At 38.7% G+C, this 27270-nt stretch overlaps 2 protein-coding genes across 6 annotated transcripts in view; one reads left to right on the forward strand and one right to left on the reverse strand.

The window, feature by feature from the left end:
• The window catches only part of SUPT3H (SPT3 homolog, SAGA and STAGA complex component), a 385930-nt gene extending 377504 nt beyond the window's left edge, over positions 1 to 8426 (reverse strand). The window contains exon 1 of one of the 4 annotated variants that reach the window (XM_074348844.1): positions 8000 to 8426. In XM_074348844.1, the coding sequence (XP_074204945.1) occupies positions 8000 to 8290 (291 nt within the window). In that variant the 5' untranslated portion in view covers positions 8291 to 8426. The remainder of the gene's footprint in view (positions 1 to 7999) is intronic. The other 3 variants (XM_074348842.1, XM_074348843.1, XM_074348845.1) reach the window with 3 other exon arrangements.
• Positions 1 to 27270, forward strand: part of RUNX2 (RUNX family transcription factor 2) — a 206134-nt gene that overhangs the window by 42221 nt on the left and 136643 nt on the right. The window lies entirely within an intron of this gene.

A 27270-nucleotide genomic window follows, 5' to 3' on the forward strand; every position in this document is an offset into this window, starting at 1 on the left:
TATGGGAAAATTGAACTGGGATATAACGCTTGTTACAATCTGAAAATATACCATATTTAACTACAACTTAAAACACACACACAAACAGATAAGAGCAAATCCAAACCACCCATATCTCACTGGATTACCGTTAAATGAAGTAAATCCACAACTGAACATACTATGAAAATTATGATGCACCACAAAGAGCAATATATGATCTGGGGAAATCTGCTGCCTCACCAATCACTGAGCAATTATTTTTCTTAAAAACTACTAGAACAGGAATAAGTACTTCCTAACCAAAATCAGCTTGATTGTAATTAATATAGATAAGAAATGATAAACATTCATAAGGAACACCTAATGATCAAAATGACAAGTTATTAACTATACGGGGAGACCCACCATTTTAATATAATTAACAAAGACTTCATATTCACTGATGGAAAAAACTCTTCTCTGTACCATATTATACTACCTCCTGGTACATTTCTCCCACCAAACCTGCTTCCCTGGCTGTAAGAGCAACACCTCTTCAGTCACACGAGGTCAAAAACTCCAAGGCTTGTTTGACTCTGCAGCTTCTTCCCTGCTATAGCCAGGCACTCTGATCACCCCCGCAGCACTCTTTCTACTCCTCTAACTCGAAGCCCCAAATGGCTCTGCTTTCCCGGGAAGATAAAATTTGTCTCAAATCAGTCTCACCTGACCTCTCCTGCCTCCTTTTGTAGAGCAGTCAAATGAAACATTCTCCGTTTCTAGAACCATCTCACGTTCTTCTGAACCTTTTCTCGACAAGTCCTCCCTGCTTGCAATACCTTTTGTTTCCTCTCCCCCTATCCAACTCCACAAGGTCTAGAAAAGCCGGACCTAAGCTCGACACCGCCAAGAAGCCTCTCCAGATACACAACTGTCAGGAATTCTCCTTTCTCTGATGTGTTGTTTACTAATTCTTTTGGTTTAACATTAAATATTTTAGTACATACTAATTATTTTAGTTTAAAATAAACCTTTGCTCCCTAATCTCTCCCCAAGTCTTGGCAGATGACTCCACCTCCTACTTCACAGAGAAATAAAAAGCCTTTACTTAGTAACTCCCTCCACTCTCCTCTACTAAAGCCACTACATCTTCTCTTAACTTCCTCCTCTGACCATACAGGTGGCCTCCTATTTAAAGTCAATGAGCCACAGGTGCTTTGGCTTATTCACTCAGAACTATTTACTGGGCACCTTCAACAAGCCACACTGTGGTAAGAGAGAGGGTGATTGCAGTGACGAAGCTAGACAAAAGAAATACATTATAAAGCAGGAGACAAGCAACTAAATATAATCTGAGGTATTGACAAACACTATGAAAACAAATTAAACAAGCTGATATCAACCAGGAGGTGACATTTAACATAAGATCTCCACAAAGTCAAAGAGGGGAGTCTGGAGAACTTCCAGACAAAAAAGAACAGCAAAGTACCAAGATCCTGAGGCCAGCGTGGCTAGAGCGCCATGAGCAAAGGGCACAAGCAGCAGAAAACAAGGTCCGAGAGTCAGAAAGAGGCCAGATGACACACAGCCCAGAAGGCCCCAAGGGTTAAATTTTAGTTGAGTGTAACGTGAGGCTATTACAGAACTGTGAAAAGGGAAGTGACCTGAAACGTTTTAGGTTTTAAAAAGATAACTCTGGCAGCCGTGAGAATATACTATAAGGGAGCAAAGGTACAAGCAAGGAGACCAGTGAGAAAGCTCCTGAAGCTGTACAGACAAGAGATGGCAGAGGCTTCTTGTGACGAGTGGAGATGGTGATGAGTGGTCAGATTTCTGGGATATATTTGAAGGCAGAGCCAGTTTGCTGCTGAGTTAGATGTAGGGTGTGAGCGGAGAGCTGTCAAGAAAGACTTCAGAGTTTGGAGCAGGAGCAACTGGTTGAATGGTAGTACCATTTACCAAGATCAGGAAGATTGGAAAGGGAGGGAAAAAAAAGTTCAGTTTGGGCCTTGTTAATTCTGAGACAACTACTGGACATTCAAGCATAGATGAAATTCTGCAGACGCTTTGAGACAGATGCTGTAAGGCAGAAAAATGAAAAGTCATGGTCATAGGGTTTTTGTTAAGATAATTAATCAACCTGGTAGAACCTAGTAATAAGGATCAACTAATCTCTCAAGTTCAGTTTCCCCACATGTCAAGAACAAGTTCTGCCTGATTCAGAGGGGTGCTGTAAACAGGGCAGTAGCTACAACACAACGGGCACTCAAAACATGTATCTGAATTGAAAATATTAAAACATTTGTCAACTATGAAAATTCTCCATAGACAGACAGATATAAGCTGCATTCACATGTCTTAATTGACTACATGAGCAGTTTTTTTTAATCTACAGACACAGAAGCCCAGTGACAGACTGCTCAGACACATAAAGTTCTATTATTATATTTTTCTTCAGTCTCATGTTAATGTAGGTTTCTATTCCATGTGCTTTCACATCCAGTACTCTTACAGAAATACTGAGTTTCAAAAAAATTTTTTTATTCTTTTCAAAACTGGTTCTTAAAGTACATTGCCAATGTGCTTATCAGATCATCCTAAAATATAGGACATCCAAACCCTGACAAAATGGCAAGTTTACTTTTCCAATATTGAAACACTGTTGTTTTTACATAAAATATTATATTGAGTGACAATGGTTGACTTTGCAGATATGGGCAAAATTTTGGAATCAGTTAAACTTCCAACAGTAAGAGGTAAGTGTATTTGACAAGGACGTCAAAAAAAAAAAGAGCAGATCTCTTAAACATCAAGATTCTCTTCCAGTATAGATTCACATTTTAGAAATACTAAACCTATATTAAATATAAACAATTCAATAAATTATCTAATGTGGTTAAAGACATAGTTCACGTGACTAAAAAGAAAAAGCAGTAGATTTACTGGCGGCATGTAAAAAAAGAGATGAATTAGTATAAGCGTTTTGGAGCTTATAAAATGTCTTTCACCTGTATTAGGTCACATTTTTCCACAAAAATCCTACAAGTCGTGTATTTCTCCCGTATCAGTGAAGCAGCTGAGAGTAAAAATACTAGGTAAAGGTCCCAAATATAACACAAAAAACAGGCTTTGATCTCAAATAACCTGAAATATTCAGACTATCCATACACATATTTTAACAAAAATTCACCAATCTTCTACCATTTTCATGCCTTAGTTTTTTTCATTTGTAAAAGATGCCTATGTCCTTTAACACGCTAAAATAATACGGAATTACTGAGAAGCTGCACACACAGTAGCCAGGAGACCTGTCATTAAGTTTTCTTAGAGACTGATAAAGTCGACTTTAAGTTTAGGAATTCTCTGCTTAAAAGTAAATCTTAGACAGATGGATAAACAAGCATAGCAGACAAAAGTATAACTATGCAAAATGGTGGGAGGGGGAACCAAATACATCTGAGGTTCAGAACTACAGTTTGAAAAATCACTAATTTCATCCAAATCCCTCATTTTTCAGGTGAGGAAACTGAAGTCCAGAGGGGTTTCTTGAACTGCCCAAGGACACATCACTATTTAGTGATACAGCTGGGACTAAAACTCAGGTCCCCTGACTCCTGGTCCAGAGTTCTCTCTACTATCCCACAAGGAACATGCAAATAAAAGTTGATTATAATTAACTCACAAGACCTCCACAATGTGTTTGTCATAGCGAACTTTGTTGTGAAGTATCTGCCTATGCTGACTCACAGATTAGCAGTAAAGAGCTGGGCTCTGGAGTTCAAATACAGGCTCTCACACAAACCAGGTGACCTTGGGCAAGTCACATCACCTCCCTGCCTCAGTTCCCTCATCTTTAAAAAGGAGATTAAAAATACTCCTCTCACAGGTTACATCACATAATACATACAAAGCAGTCAGGACAGTGCCTGGTACACAGAAAGCACTCAGTTCATCATGATGACCACGATAGTGATGAAGAAAAAGAATCCAAGCATGAGTATGACTTCTTGACAACATATCACAAAGTATTCTTATTAAACATGTATCTCAGAGAAAGAATGTTATGATTAGGAGCAGCCTTTTAAAGATTCAGAAACAAACGAATACAGTGAAATATAAAGGATTCAGCCATAAAACCTCCATAGCATTTGAAACAGCAAAAGTACATGTGAAGATTTTAAATTTATATTTGTATAATATTTCAGTTTATAAAGTTCACATAAATTATTTCAATTTACTGCTCTATGAACTCAACGAACACAGCATTTTTCAGCTACTGCATACTATATGCCAGACAGCACACTATTTTCATATTCATTACCTTATTTAATCTTTAATATCCATTAACTATCAGTCAGATATTATCAGAGGCAGTAGTATAAAGCAAAAAAACTTACAGATCCATTCAAGAAAGTAAGAGCCTCAACATTTATCACCTATTAAGTGGGACTGACATGCTTGGGTAAATAAAAACAGCATTTAGCTGGAACACATCAAATGCCCATGAAAATGCTGGCTCTCCCTTAGCAGTAGTATGGAGTTGTTTTGTGCAGAGAATATACTGTAAGCAGGTCAGTAAAGCACTACCACTGTGATTTACTTAGAGTATCACTTGTCAAAGAGAATGATCTTAAATAATGATGCCCACCATACTCTATGATGTTTCACAAATTAAACTACATGGGGGAGGAGGGTAAAGTGGTAGAGCTGTACAGCGCGTGCTTAGCATGCACAAGGTCCTGGGTTCAATCCCCAGTACCTCCATTAACAAAAACAACAAAAAAAATTTTTTTAAATAAATAAACCTAATTTTAAAAAAAAATTAAAATATATGTAAACAACTTTTGCAGATTTAGGGTCAGTCTTTACCAGAGGTATTAGGTAGACAAGTTGAGACAAACCAATTAAATCACTGAATGTCTGTAAAACAAGAAAACAATTTATGTAATTCTCATCTGAAGCCTCCAGCAATCCTGTGAGGAGGTGGGATAAGGTTAGGTACTAATTTCATTTTACTGATGAAGAAATTGAGGCTCAGAAAAGTACCTTAACTGAAATCAACAGAGAGAACATGGCAGAAAAGGGCTAAACCTAGGTTTTGGAATTAGCTTCAAGTGCCCTCTGCACCTATCCATGGGGCATCTCAGAACACTATCAATGAACTGAAGGCTAGAGCAGCTCATGTTTGTTGGGGACTCACCTCTCAGGTGCTTTGCTGCACCCAACACATCACAAGGTTACTCATTTAACCCTCAGCAGTGAGCATTCAAACCAAGTATGCTTGACTCAATAAAATACTTTATCCACTGCAATATATAATACCACAGTGAGCTGAATTATTTTTCACTATTTAAGTGAACCCTAAGCAAAACCAATTTTTAGCATTCTAATACATAAAAAGCAGATTTCTAACAAATTTCACTATTCAACCTCACCATAAAGCAAAATGGGTGTTATTTTCAACAAGAATACTCAACCTTCTGATTTGACTGGCATGGCCTTTCTCTGCAGACTCCTACACCAAAAGATCTTTTTCTAAGAGAGAACTAAAAATCCAGCTGCCCAAGATTTCTATCCAATTACCGTTGAGAATAGTAACATACTTTAATTAACATGGGCTTAAATACAGAGGTCACTTGCTGGCCTTACTCCAGATAGCTGCTGTTATTTAGGCACATAAGCAGTAACTTTGTCACTACTTTGAAGCAAGTACATTTCTGAGATTGCAATATGGTTAATCCTGCTAAAATTACATATTATAAATTTCAAAAAGCCTAAAAATAGGTGACTATATTATGATGCGGACCCGACTAGACCATTTTTGACAATGAAAGGAATTCTATTAAAAATGATGCTGGGACAAACAGGCTCTAAACCATGACTATCCCAGAAAGAGCAGGGTGTACAGTCATGCTACATAAGAGCAACCCATTTAGATTTGTATGTTATGAGCTATCCTCGGTATAAACTTAATTTGGGAATTTAAAGTTTTTGTTCTAGATCTAAGGGTTATCTTTAGCCTTGAGTCCAAGGGTACCACTTTACAGACATCAGGCCAGAGTTAAGGGTGTTATCTATAAAGCTTTTTTTTTTTTAAGTTTTACTTTCAAACTTAACTTTATAAACATTTACTTGAAAAAGAAAAAACCACTCTACATATTTCAAAGAAAGCAATCCTGCAAAATATCACTAAATGGCAGACTTATCTCTTCAAAAGTTTTGAATACCAATAACCACAAAACTAATTCTAAAATGGTCCAACGTTCAAAGGTTACTACTATAAGTTATCAAATTGTTTTTATACAAAAAGTTAAAATTTTTATAAAGCAGCACCTATCCAGTGGAAAAAACTTCAAGAATAAGAGTTGAGAGGTTTTCACAGAAAACTAACTAAAGTGATAAAAGATAGTGGAAATTCCTGGTGATAATACAGTAACGATTAAAGGAAATTCCAGTTAGTATTGTTATGACTCTCTAAATGTATCTGGCTTTAGCTGTACAACCCAGGAGTCAAAAGAATGCTTTACATTAATTTGCAAACTGAAAAAATGTACTAACAGACCCAAGCTTTGAACTGTAGTATTTGAATGAAAGGCATTATTTGAATATATTTGATTCCCTAAGGCAACAAATGTTCTAAGAGTTGGCTTCTCTGACTTAAAACTCAACCACATAGGAACTGGAATTGGAAAAGGTCTCAAAGTCTAGATTCTAGACCTATGCTGTCCAATAAGGCAGCCACAAGGCACATTTGGCTATTTATATTTAAATTAATTAAAATAAAATTAAATGTTAAGTTCCTCAGTGCACCTGCCACATTTCAGGTGCTCAAGAGCCACTTGTGTCTAGCTGATACCAATTAGAACAGTGCGGTTTACAGAATATTTCCATAATGGCAAAGTTCTATTGGACAGTGCCGCTCTAAACCTAGGCTCCTAGATATTTGCCTGAATATTCCCAGAGACAAGAAACCTACAATAGCACCTTTAAGTGCACTTTATTTTTGCAACTTACTATCAGGAAATTAGTTACAACATTCAGTCAAATCCAGCCTCTCTAAAACATCCACCAGAAATTCCACAAGTTCCACCATCCTCAATCTGGTCTTCAAGTAAATCTTCGCAAAGTTAACTTAATTCTGTTTCCAGAGTTCTGCCCCTCACATATACTGAGACCCTAGGTTCTGTCCTCCCAAATAAATATACCCTCGTTTCTTAGGAACGAAGCAGTTCAAAGTTACTATAGCCTCACGGAGTTATGCTCGTTTATCCATGTGTACGTTAATAACACCTTTCCAGGATTGTCTCTGACTGTCAAATATTACATTCCACTGACCCTCTAAATCCAGACCAGTTTCTTGATTTTCCACTTAGAAAGCAAGGTCACAGTCATTCTGAATTTCTTGAAACAAGGAGATCAATATGACAGGCAATTAACGGGTAACTGATCAGTGTCTGGGGCTTGTTATAAGCAGTTAACGTAATCCTCACAATTCTCAGCTGGGCTATTATTATCCCCATTTTATAGACCAGAACACCCAAATAATAATTTCCCCAGGGGTCAGAGATACGCGGGCTCACCCCAAAAGGAAGGGACTCGATCTTTTCCTTTTTCTGGATGCTACACTTATACTAACGCTACCTAATTCTTCTTCCATCTGGCCCATAGAGTAACACTTCACTTAAGAACTCTGCCCCCCAAAACACTACCTAGACGACACGAGGAGGTGCTGCTTTACACACCCCAGAGATGCCCGCTCCTGCTCCCCTGGCCCCACGCCCACCCGCCGACGGGGAGGAGTCAAGGCCAACTCCACATTCGGCTGGGGAACCCGGGCGCCGCGCGGGGCCAGCGCCCCAGGAGACGCTGCTGCGGTCCTCCCCTCACCTCCAGCACGAACGCCAGGGACCACCCCGCCCGCGGCCGCCCTGGGGGCAGGGGCCGGGGCAGGGCCCAGAGACGCGGGGCTCGGCGCCCCTCCCGGCCCCCAGCCCTCTCCCCCGCGCGCCCCCGCACCGTCCCCGGTCCCCCCTACAACCTCTGCTCTAAGAACACTTGTAGGCACGGCTGCGCGTCCCGCGTGGAGAATGTAGGGGTAGAGACGGTGCGGTTTCTGCGGCGATGGCCCGGGACACGCTTGGAAAGGGGCGGGGTGGGGGGCTGAAAGCGGCGAAAGGGAAAAGGTGGTTCGGCGGGGGTGGGGGCAGGAGGGGGGGCTCAAGATGGCGTGAGCCCGACCCTCTCTGTGGAGTGGGGGTGGCGGAGCGAGGGTTACCGACGCCCCCACCGCTCTCGGCGCGGGCGCGGGCGCCGGCGCATGCGCGTTCATCCAGGTGGCGCGCGGTCTCCTTTTCCGAGCCAGCCACTTCCGCCACGCTCGCTGGGGGCGGGGCGTCGCGGAGCGCGCTGGCCGGCACTTTCTCTGCGGCCGTGGAGCGCGCCGCGCAGGGCAGGGGGCGGGCGACCCTGAGCCACGCGGCGGCCCTCGAAGCGGGGGCTGCTGGGAAATGAGTAGGGATGCGCTGAAAGCTGGAGGGGGTTCGGGGGCCAGGCTTGGATTCTTGAGGAATGAGCTGAGAGGGCTGGGATTTTCGAGAGACTCGGTGACCGACGCTGGATGTTTGTTTTCAACTTCAGGGCAGAGATTGGCCGCTAACTTTCTCTTACGGAGCTGGGGAGAACTGGGATCTTAGCGGAACTGGTGCTTTTAGAATGGTGCCGGGAAACGGAGAGATCAGAAAGACCCGCTTCCCCGAAGGTCCGCAGTGCCCGGGTGTGGACATGGTACCGTTTCTGAGACCGTGAAACACCAGCTTTTCCGCCGGCTCCCGCACATCACCACACCCCGGCCGTCCCCTGCGTAGTCACTCTGGAAGTGGGAGGAGATGATGGTCTGCAGTGAATTTTTTCCCCCTATTCATTTTACCAAGCTCAGGCTTTTAACGACCACGTTTTTATTATTGAAACCTTTATCTGTTTCAAGGTTTCCTAATGGATGATCCTGTATTTATGTTTCCTTAGAATTTTAGCCTGCTCCTCCTCCTTTTAAAATCTTGCACACACACACCCGCTTTTGCAGTGTACATCCTGTCCTCTTACATTTGATTAATACAGATGTAATTCTTTAATATAGTCGTAAACACAACGATTTGGCCTGCTTTCAGTATTTTATGTGAAGTCTTTTTATTTATGTTGTTTTCAGCTGTCAGGGAAGAAAACTGGATTATCTACTCAGGCCCACTTCTGGAACGACAAATATATTTCACAGATATTCAACTAACCTTCATCAAGTATTTTTAAAGCATTAGTGCTTCAGTTATTTTCTTGCCTATGAATATTTGTGTTCTGAAATAATCCCTTCCTTCCTCCTATTTGCTTACATTGTTTAAAATAGTAATTTATTTGGTTATTTCCTCTGTGGGTTATAGTTGAGTCTTCTGTTAATTTTGCGTTTCATTCTCTTTACTCTCCCCAACACTTAAATATTTGCTAAATAATTAAAGTTCCAAAAGAATAAATATGTCTAGGATGTAAAAGCTCACCATAACGTGTAAATCAGGGCTCAGTTCATTGATGGGCAAAATGTGGAGTATAAGGGAAAGTACCAGTGAGAGAGAATTGTCATAATTTCTTACGAAGGAAGACTGATTTATGCCAAATAGTTGAAAAGCCCTTTTAAGTACATGACCGAGAAAATAGGAGAAAGTTAAGAGGAAAATTAATATTACATCTAAGAAGATATAACCCAAAGGAAGTCATTTCAACATTAAAATTATGTTCAGTTAATGTTGCCATAGCAGTTTTATCTATATCATGTGGAGGCCAGATTGGACATACTTTTTTAGAACAGAACCCAGATCTTACTCTCAGGCCACTGGCATCTAACTTACATGTAACTACACACAACAGGAGCTAATGACAGTATGCCAGGGAAAAAGGAAACAGTTAAACAAAGCCCTGGTAGAGGGAGCTCAAAAACTCAGTTTTAGAAAATTGTGACTTACACTGTTGGCAGAGATCTTAGCTTTGTAGTCACATGAGTTATCCTAGTAGTCTACCTCCTGGAACCTGTTAAAATCCATTTTAAAAAATTGATTTAGTCCTAATTTTGTCTGTAGTTTGAGAGCACTCCTGTACACAAAAGGTCAAAAATATTTTCCATTAGGTTAATATCAAAGATCCTAGATGATCAGTGCTACTAAGTTACCTCCATGATAACAAAGCTAAAACAATGACACTACTGCTGAAATTAAGACATAGATGACTACCACCTCTCAGAAAAGTACGTGATTTCCAAAGCATGTGGAGAAAACACATCAGGAGACCAAGTGAATTCATCCCACCACAAAAATCTCTTTATCCCTCGGACAAAGCCATTAAAGGAAAATGAAGCATTGTTACTGTAAATTTTTACATTCCTCTGGCGTAATAACCTTCATATAGACTCACTAGTGCAAACAGAAAGTGTGCATATCTAAGTAAAAATGTCTCTTGGTATCTTAAAAGATGACTAGATTAGGTAATAAAAGAAGCCCCAATTTTCCAAATAATAGCAGAAGCCATGCCTAATATGGAACCATCTTCATGATAAAGTGGTTTCTTCTGTGGATGCCATGAGGGCAGATCACTTCAGGTGACCTGCAAATTCTTAGTCTTTTGTGACCTGTGATTCTTATTTATTAGGATGCTTGTGGAGACTTTCTTTCCTTATTTATCAATTATTTTATCCTTTGCTATATTTGCTATTCTGATATTAATATAGTCACCATGGAAATAAACTGTGTAGAAGTGCATGTTGTTTAGAATTGCATATTGCAATCGTTGCTACATTCAATTAATTTCCTGATATTAAGAACTGTTTTTCAATTGCAATCTCAAAGGTACCTTGTTTTATTTTTAGAATGAGGTGTTCTGATCAAAAAGATCATTCAGCTCTGTGGTATCTGGGCAAGTCATTGGATATCCTGCAGCCTCAGTTTTCATATCTGTAAAATGAGGCCATCAAACCAAATGAAATAAAACCTTGTAGCCCTAAAATTCTATGCTCCTTTGAAATAGGAATGACCAAAGTGTGGATCTAAAAGGTGTACAGAATAATTTCAACATTCATATTTATGCTACCAAAAGTAATGTGAATATGCAGGACTCTTGCTTTAGATGAACTTGGATGTTCAACTGATGTTATGCATTTTAAAAGAAAGACCAATATGAAAAGGTATATACTAATCAAATCTATTGATACACTGGAAGAGAGTGTCACATCATTATTCAGAGTGTCATCAAATTGGCTTCCCATACCTTCCAATTATATTCATATATTTCAAAGCAGGAAGAGCAACACAGTGATGAGGGAAAAAAATGTTATGAATTCCAGTACTGAGCAGCTTGTGGAACTATAACACAATCCATCCTCTTAGGATACAAGCTCATTGCAGGTTTAACACTCCAGGATTTTTTTAAAATTAGTGCTTAGCTGCTGAAAAATGATCATGTTTTTAAGACTCAGAATGGGAAGGGATTCATAGAATATCAGGGTTTCACAGGGCCCATGAACTCTATTTAGACATGGAAATTTAGTTGCTCCCATTTTCATAAAATCCAATATATAATACCGCTTGTACAGGAAATGAACAACTTTGACATTTCTCCCCTTGAACATAAGGTCTGTTTGCTGAGTGTTAGTGATGGGTGCTAATTATTTCATTCATTCAACAATAGTTTATGATGGACCTACCATGTGCTAACACTATTCTAGGAGCTGCAGATACAGCACTGAACAAAACAAAAATCCATGCCACCGTCAAGCTCACATTCTAGAAGGAGTTGGACAGTAAACAAAATAAATACCTAAATACCTAAATTATTATAAGGCCATGAGTGTTGGAGCGGGTTAAAAATGGTACAATAGGGGTGGGGTTATAGAATGAGAAAAAGCACAAGAGGAGTGGGAGAATTGTGATTTTTATTTTGGGCAAGCAGGGTAGGCCTCATTGAGAAAGCGGCATTTGAATAATGACTTGAAGAAGGTGAAGGAGGTAAGAGTAGATATCTAAATAAAGAGCAATCCAGACAGTGAGAAGAACTTGTGCCAAGGCCCTGAAGTGGGAACAGGCCTGGTAAGTTGCAGGAATGGCCAGGAGGCCATGTTAGCTGAAAAAGTGACCCAGAAAGAAAATAGCCTAACATGAGGTCATAGAGGAATGAGGAGGCCAGATGGTAGAAGGCCCATGTGCCCGAGAAGGGGAGGCCATTAGCTAAGGATTGACATGCTGTGATTAGGGTTTCCAATGATTACTCTGGCTGCTGGGTTGACAATAGTTTACAGGGGCACAGGCACTAACCCAGGCAGGAGGTGATGGTGGCTTGTACTAGAGTTGTTAACCTTAGATGTTATAAGACATGGTTGGATTCTGGATTTAGTTTGAAAATCAATATGATCTACTGACAGGTTGGATCTGGGGTTATAGAGAAAGAGAGGAATCAGGGATGACTCTAAAGTGTCCTGAGAAACTGGAAAAGTGAATTTGCCATTAACTCGGAAAGGACCAGGCTTGGAGTATGCTGGGTGGGTGTAAGAGATTCAGAATTCAGTTTTAGGCATAAATAAGTAATGAGTATGTTGTGGAAAATGTGTTACAGCTCAGTGTTATAGCTTGGTGTTACAGCTCAGTTGTGACAGCAACCTGGATCCCTGCGAGAGGCCGCTCAGAGAGTTGAAGAACTCAGGTTTATTATACCAGTGAGCCCAGAGGGGTTAACACTCCAAGCTCTGGAGCCTGTCTGTAGGTTTACACAGGCCTTTATATGCTGCCTGTTTACACTTTGCAACATCATATGCAAATAAAGTATAACAAAAGTTGACAAACTAGGAACAAGCTTTGTAGAAATAGACCAATCAGGAGGGAGAGAAATAACCAATCAGGAGTGAGCTCCATGTAAATGAAGTACTACAAATGGACCAGTCAGAAGTTAGGGAAATGGGCCAATCAGGAGTAAGGGAAATAATCAAGGAAGAGTGAGGGAAATAACCAATCAGGAGTGAGCTCAGGGAACCAATAGAATTTTAGGGGTAAGTAAGCCATTTCAGAGGCAAAAAGTGAGATAGAGCCTCTGGGCCAGGGAACGGGATGGTGCTGGCAGGAGAGTAGTGGCCCTGCCTGGGGGTCCTGCCGGTCTTTTTATGGGGCTTCCTGCCTCAAGTACAGTGTTTATATTATCTTTAGTGCTTTTGCATCATAAGTAAGTTCTTATAGAAATGAGGGAAAGTTTGTATTTGTAATTCTTTTAATAATAATTTAATTTCCAATCCTACTCACCTAATAGAGACCCATCTAGACATGTCTAATGTATGTCAAGGAGTATTTTGATGTGAGGAAAGCTAAACATTCCCTTCATTAAAAAAAAAAAAAAGTACAAAGAAAACAAAAACTGTTTTTGATTTGGGTGGGGTTTTTTTTGGGGGGGTGTCTATCAATACCTGAAAAGAAAGTAGAGAATTTAGAGGTAAAACTGGACTTCTCCTAGCCTCAGTTGTCTCATCCATAAGTCAAGGATGATATAAACTTCAAAGTTTTGTTATAAGGACTGCATGAGAATGTTATGTAAAGTGTCTGGCACTTAATAAGCACTTGATGCATCTTGTTTTTCTTTATTATTACGGAGAAGATGACTCAGAAACTCAGTCTTGAAAAGTGGATAATAGTTGAACAAAATGAGGAAGGACCATTTAGGTAGAGGGAGTAATATGAGTAAAGCCACAGTGTGTTAGAGGGAATTGGAAGTTGGCCAGCATGATGGGATCACGGGGTGTAAAAAGGGAAGCCAGAAACTTTGTTGGGGCCAGATCATAGAAAGTCTTGTGCATTCTTTTATGGAATTTGAACTTTGTCTAATAAGAAATGGGGAAACTTGGAAATATGTTTTATAATGATATGATTAAATTTGCCTGTTAGTAAGTTGGCAGAAATATGCAAGAAAAGTTGGAAGGGTGAAAAATTGGAAGAAGTTAACAATTCAGGATTGGAATTGGGGATATGGGCTCGAGCTATGTCAATGGATAAGGAAATGATACAAGATGACAGGAAGAAGAAATTCTAAGGAAGTAGAATTTATAGGACAAGTAACCAATTGGTAAGATATGAGGATGGAAGTAAAGGAGAGAGGAAACAGGATGATTCCAAGTTTTCTCACCTTACTGAGAGGCAGGTTAGTCCTGTTGAGTTTAAGGTGATCGTACAAAATTTCAGGTAGCTATAACCAGTAGCCAACTGGGCTATTCAGACAGAATGGTAGAGACAGAAGCCAGAATGAGGTCTGGTTTAAGAGAGTAGATGGACATTTAGATTTGGGAACCAGTAGCGTAAAGTATACAGCATTCCACACACATCACTTAGATGTGAACTTTAGCCCTGTTCCTAGGGTTGGCCTGGAAACATTCTCACGATGATCTGTAGGCACAACTGAAGCCAAGAGAGGCAATGAAATGCCCAAGAGAACATTAATGGAACAAAGAGGAGTGAGTCAAATATTGGATTCTAGACACCCACATTCAGTAGGAGGGCACTGAGTAGGTAGTGATGTCATGGAAACCAGGAGAGCAGGGAGTTTCAAAGAGAGATTAAAGGTACTAAAATGAGAATTAGAGTTAATTGGATATAGTGGGTTCAAAATGACTGTTAGCAAAGCAAAGTCCACGGAGTGGTAGGATTAGAAACTTGGTTGTAGTGACTTGAAAAAGGAAGAATAGATCAGGAAGTTGAGCAATCAAGTGTTATTCTTTCCAAGAACTTGGCCTATGAAGAAGGAGAGTAGCTAGAGAAAAATATTCAAGGTCACAGGATAGATTTTTTTCTCATGATCAAGACCTTGAGCTTGTTTTCAAGCTTTGGAGAAGAAGCTGGTAAAGAGGTTGAATCCCTGATATAGAAGAGGGCTAATGACAGAATCTCTAGGACACAGAGATGGAATTAGAATCTGGAAGAAACTGGGAGTCTTTTTATCAAGAGTCCAGAAGAGGGATGAACCTTAAAATGGAAAAGGATTAACTGGAAGAAAAGAATAAGAACTTGAGACAGTTCATACCCAATGATCCCAATTTTCCCTGAAATGTAGGAAAGCAGGGATGCTGAAAAGTGGGGTAACATGGATATGAGGAGATAAAGTTTGGTTGAACCACTGTGGAGAATGGGAAAGAGACAACCACAAGTGTGTTAAATGGAAGATAGCCAAGGGTATAGAGCAGTGGTCCTAAAATCTGGTACATCTTGTTAGAAATGCAAATGTGGACCCCACTCTATATCTGCAGAATCAGAAATTCAACAATCTGCTTTAACAAGACCTCCAAGGGATTTTGAGTTTCCCTAATACTTGAGAACAACTTCTACAGAACTTGTAACTTCCCTCAACTAGCAAGCATGAACTATGCTACTCGACCACATTCTAGTCATTTTTTAGTAATAATTTTTATAGCATTGTGAAATATATTTATTCAGAACAATATCCTTAAGGATTTTTTTTTTAGAAAAAGCTCTGCTGGTTTCTTCTGGAAATGGAAGTCATACAAGATTAAAAACTCTGAACCAAGAGAATCCTTTCTTCGAAGTTTTACAAAGCAAATACTGTAAAAAAAAAATGCTGTAAAACAGTTAACCCTCTACTCAATTTCTACATTCATAATAGAAATAATGAAATTGTCATTCATTCCATCCGAAGTATTCAGTAACTCACTGTACAGTAGCAGTTCTCCAATTATGCTCCTGCATTACTATCACCCCATTCTAACTAAATAATAGTGGTCACTTCCCAATTCATTTGGGAGAAAATTTATGAGTTGAATTTTCTCAATTTTAAGTTATTCTCCCATAAATTTTTCTTAAACTTTTGGCTCTTGCAACTGCTTATCTTGCAAAAAGTGCTAAGAGATTACAAAATAAGTGAACAAATTAATGAAACTTGAAGTTAGCCAGCCATGCTTAGTTCAGTAGTTTCTCTATAATTGGATGCATCTTTGTGACAGTGATTTTTATGACATAACAAAAATATAGTCATTTTCTGCTACCATTGTTCCACCAATATTTCCTTTGCTCAAATCTTTGGAACCTAACTTGGAACTGCTTTCAGGATCTGGGGTAAAGAATACCTTAAACAAGAAAAGCCAACAGTCACAGTCTAGAAGAATCTTAAAGTCTTATTTTACAGCCAAATAGGTAGGTGGGTGATCAGGCTGACTTATCTAGGTATGCCTTGCTTTAAGAAATATAATATGTGGAAATGCATATTTACAATCTACAGGTGCACATAGCAGATGACAGTGAGATATCTCCGATTTCAGATAAGACCAATGTCTGAAAGTTAATTTGTACAATAAACAAAAGATGAATCACAAAAGGGATATAGATCCAAGACAACAAGCCTTCATTATAACCTGATTAAAATAACTTGTAAATAAGAAGAGAGGTTAGTTAGTTACAAGGGACAGAAAAAGCAGAATTGGAACAAATTAGCATAGCACATTTCTATATTGTAGAGATGAAGTGGGCAAAGATAAATGAACCAGACTCTCGGAGTCCTAGTATCATTCAAGAATTCAGACTAGGTACCTCACTCCTCTTACCCTGATTCTGTTGTGATCAGCAGTTTTTAGAGATTTTGGCTTCCGTGGAGCTTTCCAAATAGTATGATGATCTGGCTGACAGGACAGTTCATTCCACCCAACTCAGCATTTTAGTTTGTGTGCTGGGTCTCTTATGAATTAGGGTGTGTCAGCTCTGGAACAGCGATAATGTTGCCTGGTAAGGCTTGGGGAGCCAAACCCCAAACTCCAAGTCTACTGTAAAAGACTAAGACAGCCCTCCTTGGCAGCACCCCAACCTGGAAACCTGCCTTGTTTCTGAACAACTACAGGAAACAGATAAATTAGCATGTGCTTATTCACTTCATAAAAGGATCATTTGCTTTATGAAAATATTTTAAAGCATGGGGAACTTAAAATAGATGAGAAACTGAGACAGGACTTCTGAGTTCAATCAGAAATTCTTTAACCTTAATATAACCAGTCTTGATGGCGTGGTGGGTTGTCAGTCTGAATGTATTGAACAATCGCACGTTTGAGAAGTTTAGCAGGTAAAGGAAGGAAGGAAACAAGATGGAAGGCGGGAAGGGCACCAATGGAAAGAGTTTTATTGTGTTGTTGTTGAGTTCCCCTCCCCCACCACGAAAAGGACACTAGATCAGGAAAAAAGAGAGGAGCCAATAGAAACAGAAATACAGAAGTCATTGGGTAGGGGGAAGATATAGCTCAGTGGTAGAGCACATGCCTGGCATGCACAAGGTCCTGGGTTCAATCCCCAGTACCTCCATAAAATAAATAAATGGGGGAAATCGGGTAGAAGAAGGGAGTTGAGTGGAATCCAGACTCCCAAGAAGACTGAGTTTGCGGGGAAAGTAACATATGTCTTCTCCGGGAAAAGCACCTTCAAAATTCCTCTGAAATAGAACATTCGGGTACTTCTATTAAATGCATAACTTATTACTATAGAATGGCTTTAGATTCCCCTTCCTCTGATCAGGTATCTCTCAACTTTTTATTTACCAAATATGAATTAAGTGCCTCTCACAATTAAAAGAGGAAGAAAGACGTGGTCCCTGTCCTAGCAGAGCTTACACTTGAACAGGAGAAATGGACTTGTCAACAAATCACTGTGGGTCTTATACAGGTGCAACATACTATGGGGTCATAGAGGGGATGAGTTTTATTTCTAAATATTTAAAGAAGACTTCAGAACCATTTAATCCGCCTGGTTAGTGACATCTCTTCACCAGGTTCCACTCCTAACCTGCAGGTTCCAGTGTAATTAGGCTTTTACAGTTGCTTCCAATCAGTTAAAACAGCAGGCATGTCATTTGCTTTAATAGTAGAAACAGTACTACATACTCTAAGGGATTCAGAATTGTGTAAGATATAATCCCTGCCTTCAAGAAATCTGCGGTTCATTTGGAGAGATAAAGCTAACAGAACATTTTATTTTTTGCTACTTGTGTTTAAATAAACTTTCCTTATTAAAGGGGAAAGTAATTAGGCTGTACATTTTTCCCAGACAGAAGAGACTTTAGATGGGGGGGGGGGGGGGAGTCTGAAGAAAAAGGCAGACCAAGGAGTTGTGATATTAATTAGAAAAAACAAAGCAAAAAACCCTTTACACTTTGGATCCATGCTCCAATCTCTCTGATAGTCTGCAGTTTGAATACCATAGTCCTAAGTGTAGATTTTTTTTTTTTTTCTTTTGGCGCTTATTCTGCTTGGTGTTCTCTGAGATTCCTGGTCTGTGGTTTGGTGTCTGTCATCAATTTTGGAAAATGTGCGGCCATTATTCAAATAATTCTTTTGTCCCTCTCTGTCTTTCCTCTTTTTCTGGTATTCCCATTACAATTATGTTACACCTTTTCTAATTGTCCCCCAGTTCTTGAATAGCCTGTCCTGATTTTTTCATTCTTTTTTCTGTTTTTCAGTTTTGGAGGTTTCTACTGACATATTTTCAAGCTCACTGGTTCTTTGTGTCATTTCTGCTGATGAGCCCATCAAAAGCATTTTTCATTTTGGTTACAGTGTTGTTGGTTTTTTTTAATCATTTCTTTTTTATTCTTTCTTAGCATTTCCATCTTCCTGCTTACATTATCCATCTGCTTTGCAGTCCACTTTTTCCACTGTTGCCCTTAGCATAGTAATCATAGTTATTTTAAATTCCCAGTCGGATCATTCCCAAAACTCTGCCATATCTTAGTCCGGTTCTGCTCCTTGCTTTGTCTCTTCAGATTGGATTTTTAGCCTTTTTGGCACTCCTTGCAATTTTTTGTTGAAAGCCAGACATGATGTATTAGGTAAAAGTAAGTGAGGTAGATAGGCCTTCAATGTGAGGTTTTGTTTATCTGGGCTAGGAGTTAGGTTGTGTTTACTACTGCTATAGCCATGGTGTTAGAGGCGAAATCTCCTCTAGTCTCCTTATTTTTGTCTCCCTGAGAGATTCCTTCTTAAGTAGGATCTGAGGCTTCCAGGTCTTTCAGCTATAATTGTTTGTTTTTATACGGGAAGCTGATTGGCATGCTGGGAAAGTATGGGGCAGGGGGAGTGTTCTATAAGCCTATGATTAAGTTTCAGGTTTTCAGGGAAACTGTGTCCCTGGACTGTGGCCATCTCAAGTACGTCTCATCTTTTCCTCCCCACTCCCCTACCTACCCATCCTTAAGTAAGAAGGAAGGCAGTGGATCCTGGAACTGGGTATTTCTCTTTCCCCCAGGTAGACGGCTAGAGGGGGCTGGAATTAGGTATTTCCCTTCCCTCGGGTTAGTTAGGCTCTGGCAAAATAGTCTCTGTTGAGGGCCAGCAAAGGCAGAACAGAGTTAATCAGAACAGAGTGCTCTGTGTTTGTTTCAAAATGACTGCTTTTCCCATCCTTCCTGCAGGAAGTTGCAGGCTATATCTCTCTGATCTTCGCCCTGAGAACCTAGTAGGACTCTTGGATGTAAAAGTCAGGAACGCGGAGGGGCCCCCCAAAGGCTGGGCTCCAAGGAGGCTTCATCTCTTAAGCTATCACTGCAGCAATTAGTCAATTACCCTCTAAGTGTCCAGTCAGGTTCCACCAGTGGCTTCTGTTCCTGGTAAGCAAACTATGATGGTCTGTATTCATCTGTCTCTGCAGTGTTTGGGGCAGTGGTTTTGAATATAACCACGCATAAATATTCAAAACATGATATGTGATCCCCAGGGCCTCCTCTAAAAATAAATTAAATAAGTAAGCCTAATTACTTCCCCTCCCCCCCAAAATTAAAAATAAATAAGACAAAAGATACGTGAACAGCAAAGTTTTAAAGATATTGGCAACTGGATACAATATGGTGTCTTTATGACTTATCCGTAAATTTTTGCAAGTATTACTTTACCCCAATCTAGCATCATTCTCCAGGCCTAGATAGAACACTTTCTTTTCTAAGTCACCTTAAATCTTTATCTTGAAATCAGGCAGTCCCTCAAAAAAGCTCTTCTAACCTTAATACCAGTTTGTCGCTGGAGCCCTGCTTTAGGGCTCACCGCCTTGTAACAACCAGAGCTGTCTTTTATGGAGTGCCTGCCATGTGGTGTGCGCTCTAACGCACCTTTATCTCTAACGCTTACAATGACCTAGGAAAGTAGGTATTATTGGCCCCATTTTAGACGAAAGGAAATTGACGCTCAAGGTGGATATATAATTTTCTCAAGGCACACAACAAGTAAATAAAGAGCTTGCATTTAATCCAATGTTTGTGTGACTCTCACGTGACTTGAAAATAACAGAGGTGCGGGGGGGTTGGGGAAAACAGGGGAGAAGTGGCGGCCGAGACTGGGTCTTAGTGTATAAGTCAGTTTTCTTTCCTCTCTTTCTTGCCCCTTTCTTCCAACCACAGGTGTTGCTTCCAGCGATAGAACAGGTTTAGTTCTAGTAAATGGTAACTGAGAAAGAGGCGGTAATCTCCTTCTAACAGGTGTTTGCCTGGCCTTTAAAGGATCTGGGTAAGACGGCCTCAGATCCCTCCTTCCACCTTGGGCAAAATTGGATGCTCTCCGCAAGACTCCTCCACAGTCCAGGGAGTTTATAGTCTTGTGCTCACCTCTAATTCTGACTTCCTGATTCGACTAAATTTGGCTTCTCCCCTCTGTCTTGTATATTCTTTTATCTCAGTTTCTACATCTATTTACACTTGGAACTCAGCCACTTTCCTTGACTTCTATTATTTAAAAACACCATTCTTACAAGGCCTCTTTGTGTAGAGTGAGCTTTGCTGAAGGTAAGGAGACATGAAAAATTGCAGCGCAGCGACAAAGATAACTTAAAATAGAGTACAATACATCCCTGTTTCAAAAATGCCTGCAGCGGTACTGATGTCTGCAATTTACTCTGAAATTCATTTTTTTTTTTTTTTTAAGAAAGATGAGTTGCTGGAAAGATAGAGGGATGATAGATGTACAGATAAAACAACTGTAATAAAATATTAATGGAGACTATAGGTGGGTAAGTCAACAGGCGCTTGCTGTAAAAATTCAACTTTGCTGTTTAAAATTTTTCTTAATAACATATTGGGAAAAACAAAAAACAAAACCAAAAAAATCCCTCCCTTCTCTCTGCCAAGTCACTCAGCCCTTCATCCTGCTCTCTCTTCCATTTTGGATGTCTCTACAACAGGGAAACCCTGCCAAGATTTCTGTTTATTTCTAGTGGAAAGCAGTTTAACTTTCTTTGTTGCATTATCTCCTACTCGTCATACTTTTATTGTCATCTCACCCAAGCTGCTTAAGATCTTCTCCTAAACGGTGACCTCCTGAAGGATTCTTTAAGAGCAAGAATCATCTTATATATATATATATTTATACTCTCTTTAATGCATTTAACAATGCCTTGTCCAAAAGAGATACTGAACATTAAATAACAGTACATGAAGCCTAAAGAAGCTGGTTTAAGTCCTGGCTCTCACTAATTGTGTGACCTTGGCCTTGTATAACTTCTCTGAGTCCATTTCCAAGTTTCCTAATCTGAAAAAGAGGTATGACTTAAAACAAACAAACAAACAAAAACCTACCTCACAGGATTGCCATAAGAGTTAAATTGGATACTGTGGTCTTTTAAAAACTATAACCAGCAATTGAACAATTGGATAATAGAAAGAAGGCAGAACCTGTTTATGTGACTGACTGGTGGGGGTCCCTGCCTTTCTGGCTAATGAGCAACAGGAATTCAAAAGCCAGTACATTTTCCTACTGGGGCAGCTCATCCTCTTCCAATGGCTTTCCTTCTCCGGTTCCCATTTCCAAGACTAGTGGCAGCCCTCTTAAATGAGCTACTGCCCAGATGGTATGGCAACTTTCTGCAGATTCCATTTGGCACAAACAAAATACATGCATCCTTGTCAGTCCAAACAGTGGTAATGTTCATCTGTAACTTCTCTTCATCTTCAGCTTTAGATCCTAGTGCCTTGGGTTTTAGTAGTTACTTCTGGAGCATCAGAAATGTCTGTCTGGTTCAACATTTTATAACACTATGAGATATACATTAAATAATGCAAGGAGGGTATTGGTTAAAGTGAAAACAATTTAAGTATCCCTTATCCTCTTTTAATTTATCTGCTTCTGTAGCTGAAGGTAATATAAATGGGAATTTTAAAATAATTGTTCCCTCAGCAACTGGCAAATTTTGCAAATTGCCTCTTATTGATCTTGGAGTTGCAAAAATCTTACACCACAAGGTGAATTATGAAAGATCAGTCAATATCAGGATGCCTTTCCAGGGCAAGTCATTTGAAACCAACATTTAAACATAAGAAAGATTTTAAAGAGCCTTGAAATGGTTTCACCAAAGTTGGTTAAATACATATTCATATTTTATATATTTCTCAGGGAATATTTTAGTAATTATAAAGCTTCTTATAAAATGTCAAAAGATAATAACCAGTTATATAGAGCATGTTTTAAAAACCTTGACTATAACAATTAATACTTAAATATCTATTTAAGAGTCCTTTTTTGGAAAGGCATAAACATAGATTATTTTTTTAAGTATCTTTACCACAATTTCTGCAAAACATTTTGGCAGACCTATGCGGTTTTAAAAAGTAACCCACACTCACAGGACATTTTTCTTCTTAGGATCATAAAACACTTTCAAGGATCCAAGTTCATTGTACTAACTGTGTCATTAACACAAAAGTAGGATTTAAGGATTTAAGGATTTCTTTTGTTTTTCTTCAGCAGATTGGCAGTGGGTATAGGCTGTTTTCCTCCATACTTAATTATTCTGATTTTCCTTATAATTGATAGGGGTGGGTTTAATCTAGCAGGCCAGTATTAGATGTAATCTATTCGAGGAACCAGAACATTGCTGCCACATTTGATCACCCCCTCTTCCTTTATTTGGATTCAAACTAGTATCTGTTGGGTGCCTACTGCGCATGAGGCAGTGTTCCAAATGCTGTGGGTTTAGCAGTAAACAAAACAGAGATGCGCTCATGGAGCTGACTTTGTCATAAATGTGTGAGTTGGGGGAAGAGGGAACACAGATTATAAGTAAATAAACAAGTAAGCATACCAAATGGTGAACTATTAGAGAAACAGATAAAAGTAACACAGGAGAAGGGACATAAGGGAGCCAGTTGAGGGTGGAGAATTGCTATTTCACACACAGTCTAGAGAGACCTCACTGAGAAGGTGATATTCAAAGGATAAGGGGGTGAACCACAGAGACGCCCTGGAGGAAAGTACTCCAGGCATAAAGAAATGCAAGTGTAAAGGACACACATTCTTGAGACTGTCTCTGAGATCTTCTTCATGCTAAGCACGTGCTCTACCACTTGAGCTATCCATCCTTTTTGACAGTGCTGTTGTCCAGGGACATCTCTTAATTCATTCTTAACAGTATCCATGCAGCTGAACACAATTTACAATTCTTAGGCTATCTGTCAACAACATACTAGACATCAACGTAACAGACCAACCTGATTGGTTATTCACAGTTTAACAAAAAGAAAAGGATGTGAAATTCATATTTTAGCAAGAGAAAGATTCTTGGCATTCCAGAATCAGAACATCGCATTTTGAAAGTTAGATTTTAATACTCTCTTCATTAATATATTTTAAGATCAGGAAGGCTAATGAGTTATAACTTTAAGAAGTAGCAAACTTAGAAAAGATTTCAAAAGGTCATCTGGTTTATCCCCCTGCCCCTTGGCAGATCCGTACTGAAGCTGATCTAGGTTACTGAAAAAATTTCCCTTAAGAGAGGCTCTACAATTTCTTTTTGTAGTCTGATTCAGGGAGCTGAACTGATTTCAAAGAATGTTAATTCATTTAGATAGCGCTTTTTGTTCATGTGATTAATCCATTTAGAATGCTTTTCTCTCTACCTACATAATAAAGTCTGCAATGACTTAATAACATTAATTCTTAAGACTTTGCTTATGTGCATAGAGGCCACTGCTATTTTTTCTACCTCTAAACTAATGTCTATAACATTTATTTGACAACTAAATGTGAACTGTTGTTCATCTCATCAAGTTACATATGTATGTTTTATTCATATTCTGCAAGTGAATGTATCTGTTTAACCTGCACTGAGGTAGAGAAACAGAGTGTTATCAGCATCCCAAAAACCTGTCCGCCACCTTACAGTCACTAACCTCCTTTCTGCTTTGGGAAAGTGTTACCCTGACTTCTAACTTTGTAGATTAGTTTTTCCTGTTTTTGAGTTTTCAGCAAAGAGAAATATACAGCATGAACTCTGTCACTTCCGGCTTCTCCATTCAATATTATTTTTTATGAGATTCATCCATATTGTTACATGTAGATGAACTTAATTCACTCTCATTGCTCATCATATTCCACTATGTCACTACGTCACAATTTATTTATCCATCCTACTGTCGATGTCGGTTTTGTAGTTTCCTTTCTGGTTATTATGAAGAGTGTTGATATGATCAGTCTCCTGCTTGTCTTTATACTTAAGCAATTTGTTGTTTTAGTTCAGTATTAGTTTCCCAAGATTCAGCCATGATATTGTGTGTAGCTGTTGTCTATTCATTTTCACCATAGATTGTTCTATGGCATAAATATTCCACCATATGCTTACCCTTTTACTGTTGATGTTTCTAATGTGGCTATGAATATTCATAGATTGTCCTGGAGCACGTATGCACCGGTTTCTCTCAGGAATAATTTCCCTGTTGAAGTGCTATAGCTCCTTCCCCTCAACAGGTTTCTAGTCCCACTCATTCATTTTTTCTTTAATTAATTAATTATTTTAAAATTTGAGATATTCCCATTACATAAAATTCACCCTTCTAAAGTGTACAATTCAGTGTTTTTTTTTTTTTAGTGTATTCACAATATTGTGTTGTGATCACCACTACCTAATTCCAGAACATTTTTATAACTCTGTAAAGAAATACCACTTGTTAGTAGTCCCTTCCCTTTACTCCCACCAGCCCCTGGCAACCACTAATATACTTTTTTTTTTTCTGGATTCTGGACATTTCATATAAAAAGAATCATGCAACATGTGATCTTTTGTGTCTGGCTTCTTTCACTTAGCATAATGTTTTCAATGTTCCTCGACGCTGAGGCATGTATCATTACTTCATTCCTTTTTTATGACTGAATAATATTCCACTGAATGGATATACCACTTTATTTCTTCTTTCCAGCAGTCAATAGACTTTTGACTATTATGAACATTTGATCATATAGCCACATTTTGGCTGTTATGAACAGTGCTGCTATGAATATCTGTGTTCAAGTTTTTGTGTGAACATATGTCTTCTTTTCTCTTGAGTGTAATTGCTGTGTTTTGTGGTAGTTTTATGTTTAACTTTTTAGGAAACTGCCAAACTGTTGTCCACATTGGCTACATTATTTTACATTCCCACTATCAATATTTCAATCTCCCCATACCTTCTACAACGCTTACAATGTTGTTGTCCATCTTTTTTATTATAGCCATTGTAGCAGGTAGGAAGCAATCTCATTGTGTTTTGATTTGCAGTTCTCCATTGGCTAATGATGTTGAGCATCTTTTCATGTGCTTATTGGCCATTTGCATTTCTTCTTTGGAGAAATGTCTATCATGATTTTTTGCGTATTTTTAAAAAGGGTTGTTTTGCCTTTTTGGTTGTTTTGCTGTTGAGTTGTAAGACTTCTCTGTATATTCTGGCTTCTAGAGACTTATCAGATATATGATTTACAAATATTTGCTCCCATTTTGTGAACTGTTTTTTATTTTCTTTCTCTTATTTTATTTTATTCCTGTGAGGCCATAGGACATGTTGGTCTAGAGCCCTTGTTCAAGACATTATAGGGAGTTAGTTAAAAAGAAGTACCAGTACACATCCCATTCTGCACCTCTACCCTCTCTTCTAAAATGTGCTGAAAAGAAATATAGTTCGCATGTAGTCCTGTTTCTCTGCTCCTGGAAGGGAGTTCAGAGGAAAGAGACCATGTCTCCACTCCAACATAAACCTTTTGAAAGTTTCTTTTCTTTCAATGGCTCCAAACTGCATACTCTCTCACTGAGAAGAAAAGAAAATTGAGCAACTTGTATTAAAATGATCAAAGCCACATAGGTTTTTCACATAATACAGTGATTTCACAGGTGAAGTGAATGAATTTAAACTAGTTTATTTTTCCTTTCATACATACATAATAAAAATTACTGATGGATTGTTTAAATTTATTTTATTTAGATATAAGACACCCTCGTTTTTGGGGGGACAAGTGCAAAGCAACTTTCTGACTATTTTTCTTCCAGTTTTTAAATTTTTAACTCTGACAGTAGGAAATATTCTATAGAGTGTTATGCTCTGAAAGGAAATATTTTTGCCAGATCTCTGCTGAGAGGGAAACTTGAAGGCTGAGTTTATAAAAGTTTACAAACAAAAGTTGAAAATGGAAAAACTTTCAAATTTCAAGGCTGACTCTAAGATGAATTATGGTGCTTAGGTATCATATGCTTAGTAATTCTTTCCTTATTAATATATGTTCCACAGTTCAAGTTTTTTTAATGTAAAAAAATTTAATAAGATTTTTTTAATTGTTATTAAAAATTTTTTTTCCACTTAATAAGGGCTCTGGGGATTGAATCCAGGACCTTATGCACACCAAGCATGCAGTCTACTACAGAGCTATAACCCCTCACCACACAATTTGTTCTATCACAGATACCTCTGCAAAAGATATTTATTTTTGTATGAACCTATACCACCAACATCAGAGAAGCCATGATTAAATCCTGAATGACAATATATAATAAATTTTAACACCTCAACTAGTTTCTACATTTACAGTTATGGGTACACTGTAATAATCCCCTTCAATAAGGATAAACAGCAGTGAAGTAAGTTAAAAACAGAAAAAAGGCTATGAAACTACTAGATACAACCCATGTTTTCAACAATCTTGGAGAAAAATAAGCTTTAAACTAGGTAAATGAGTGAAGATCTGGAACGTTTCATCAGTTTCTTTTTTACTTGACAATAATGAGAAATCATCCAATAGGATTTTAGAATTGTTGATGAGCCACGTACATATTAATCTGACCTAAATGTTGAAGTCAAAATCCTAATTAAGACTTTCTAGGATGAGACAAGTATAAAGTTTGATTTTAAGGCATGTGAGAAATTCCTGTTTCAGAAATTCTAAGAATCAACACAACATGGTTAAGCCTCAAACCTGGTCATCAAAAACTACAGAAAGCTAAAGATTTTACTTAAGAAATAGAAATAAATATATTCTCCAGGAAA

Source organism: Camelus bactrianus, chromosome 20, assembly GCF_048773025.1.
Source record: "Camelus bactrianus isolate YW-2024 breed Bactrian camel chromosome 20, ASM4877302v1, whole genome shotgun sequence".
Taxonomy (NCBI): Eukaryota; Metazoa; Chordata; class Mammalia; order Artiodactyla; family Camelidae; genus Camelus; species Camelus bactrianus.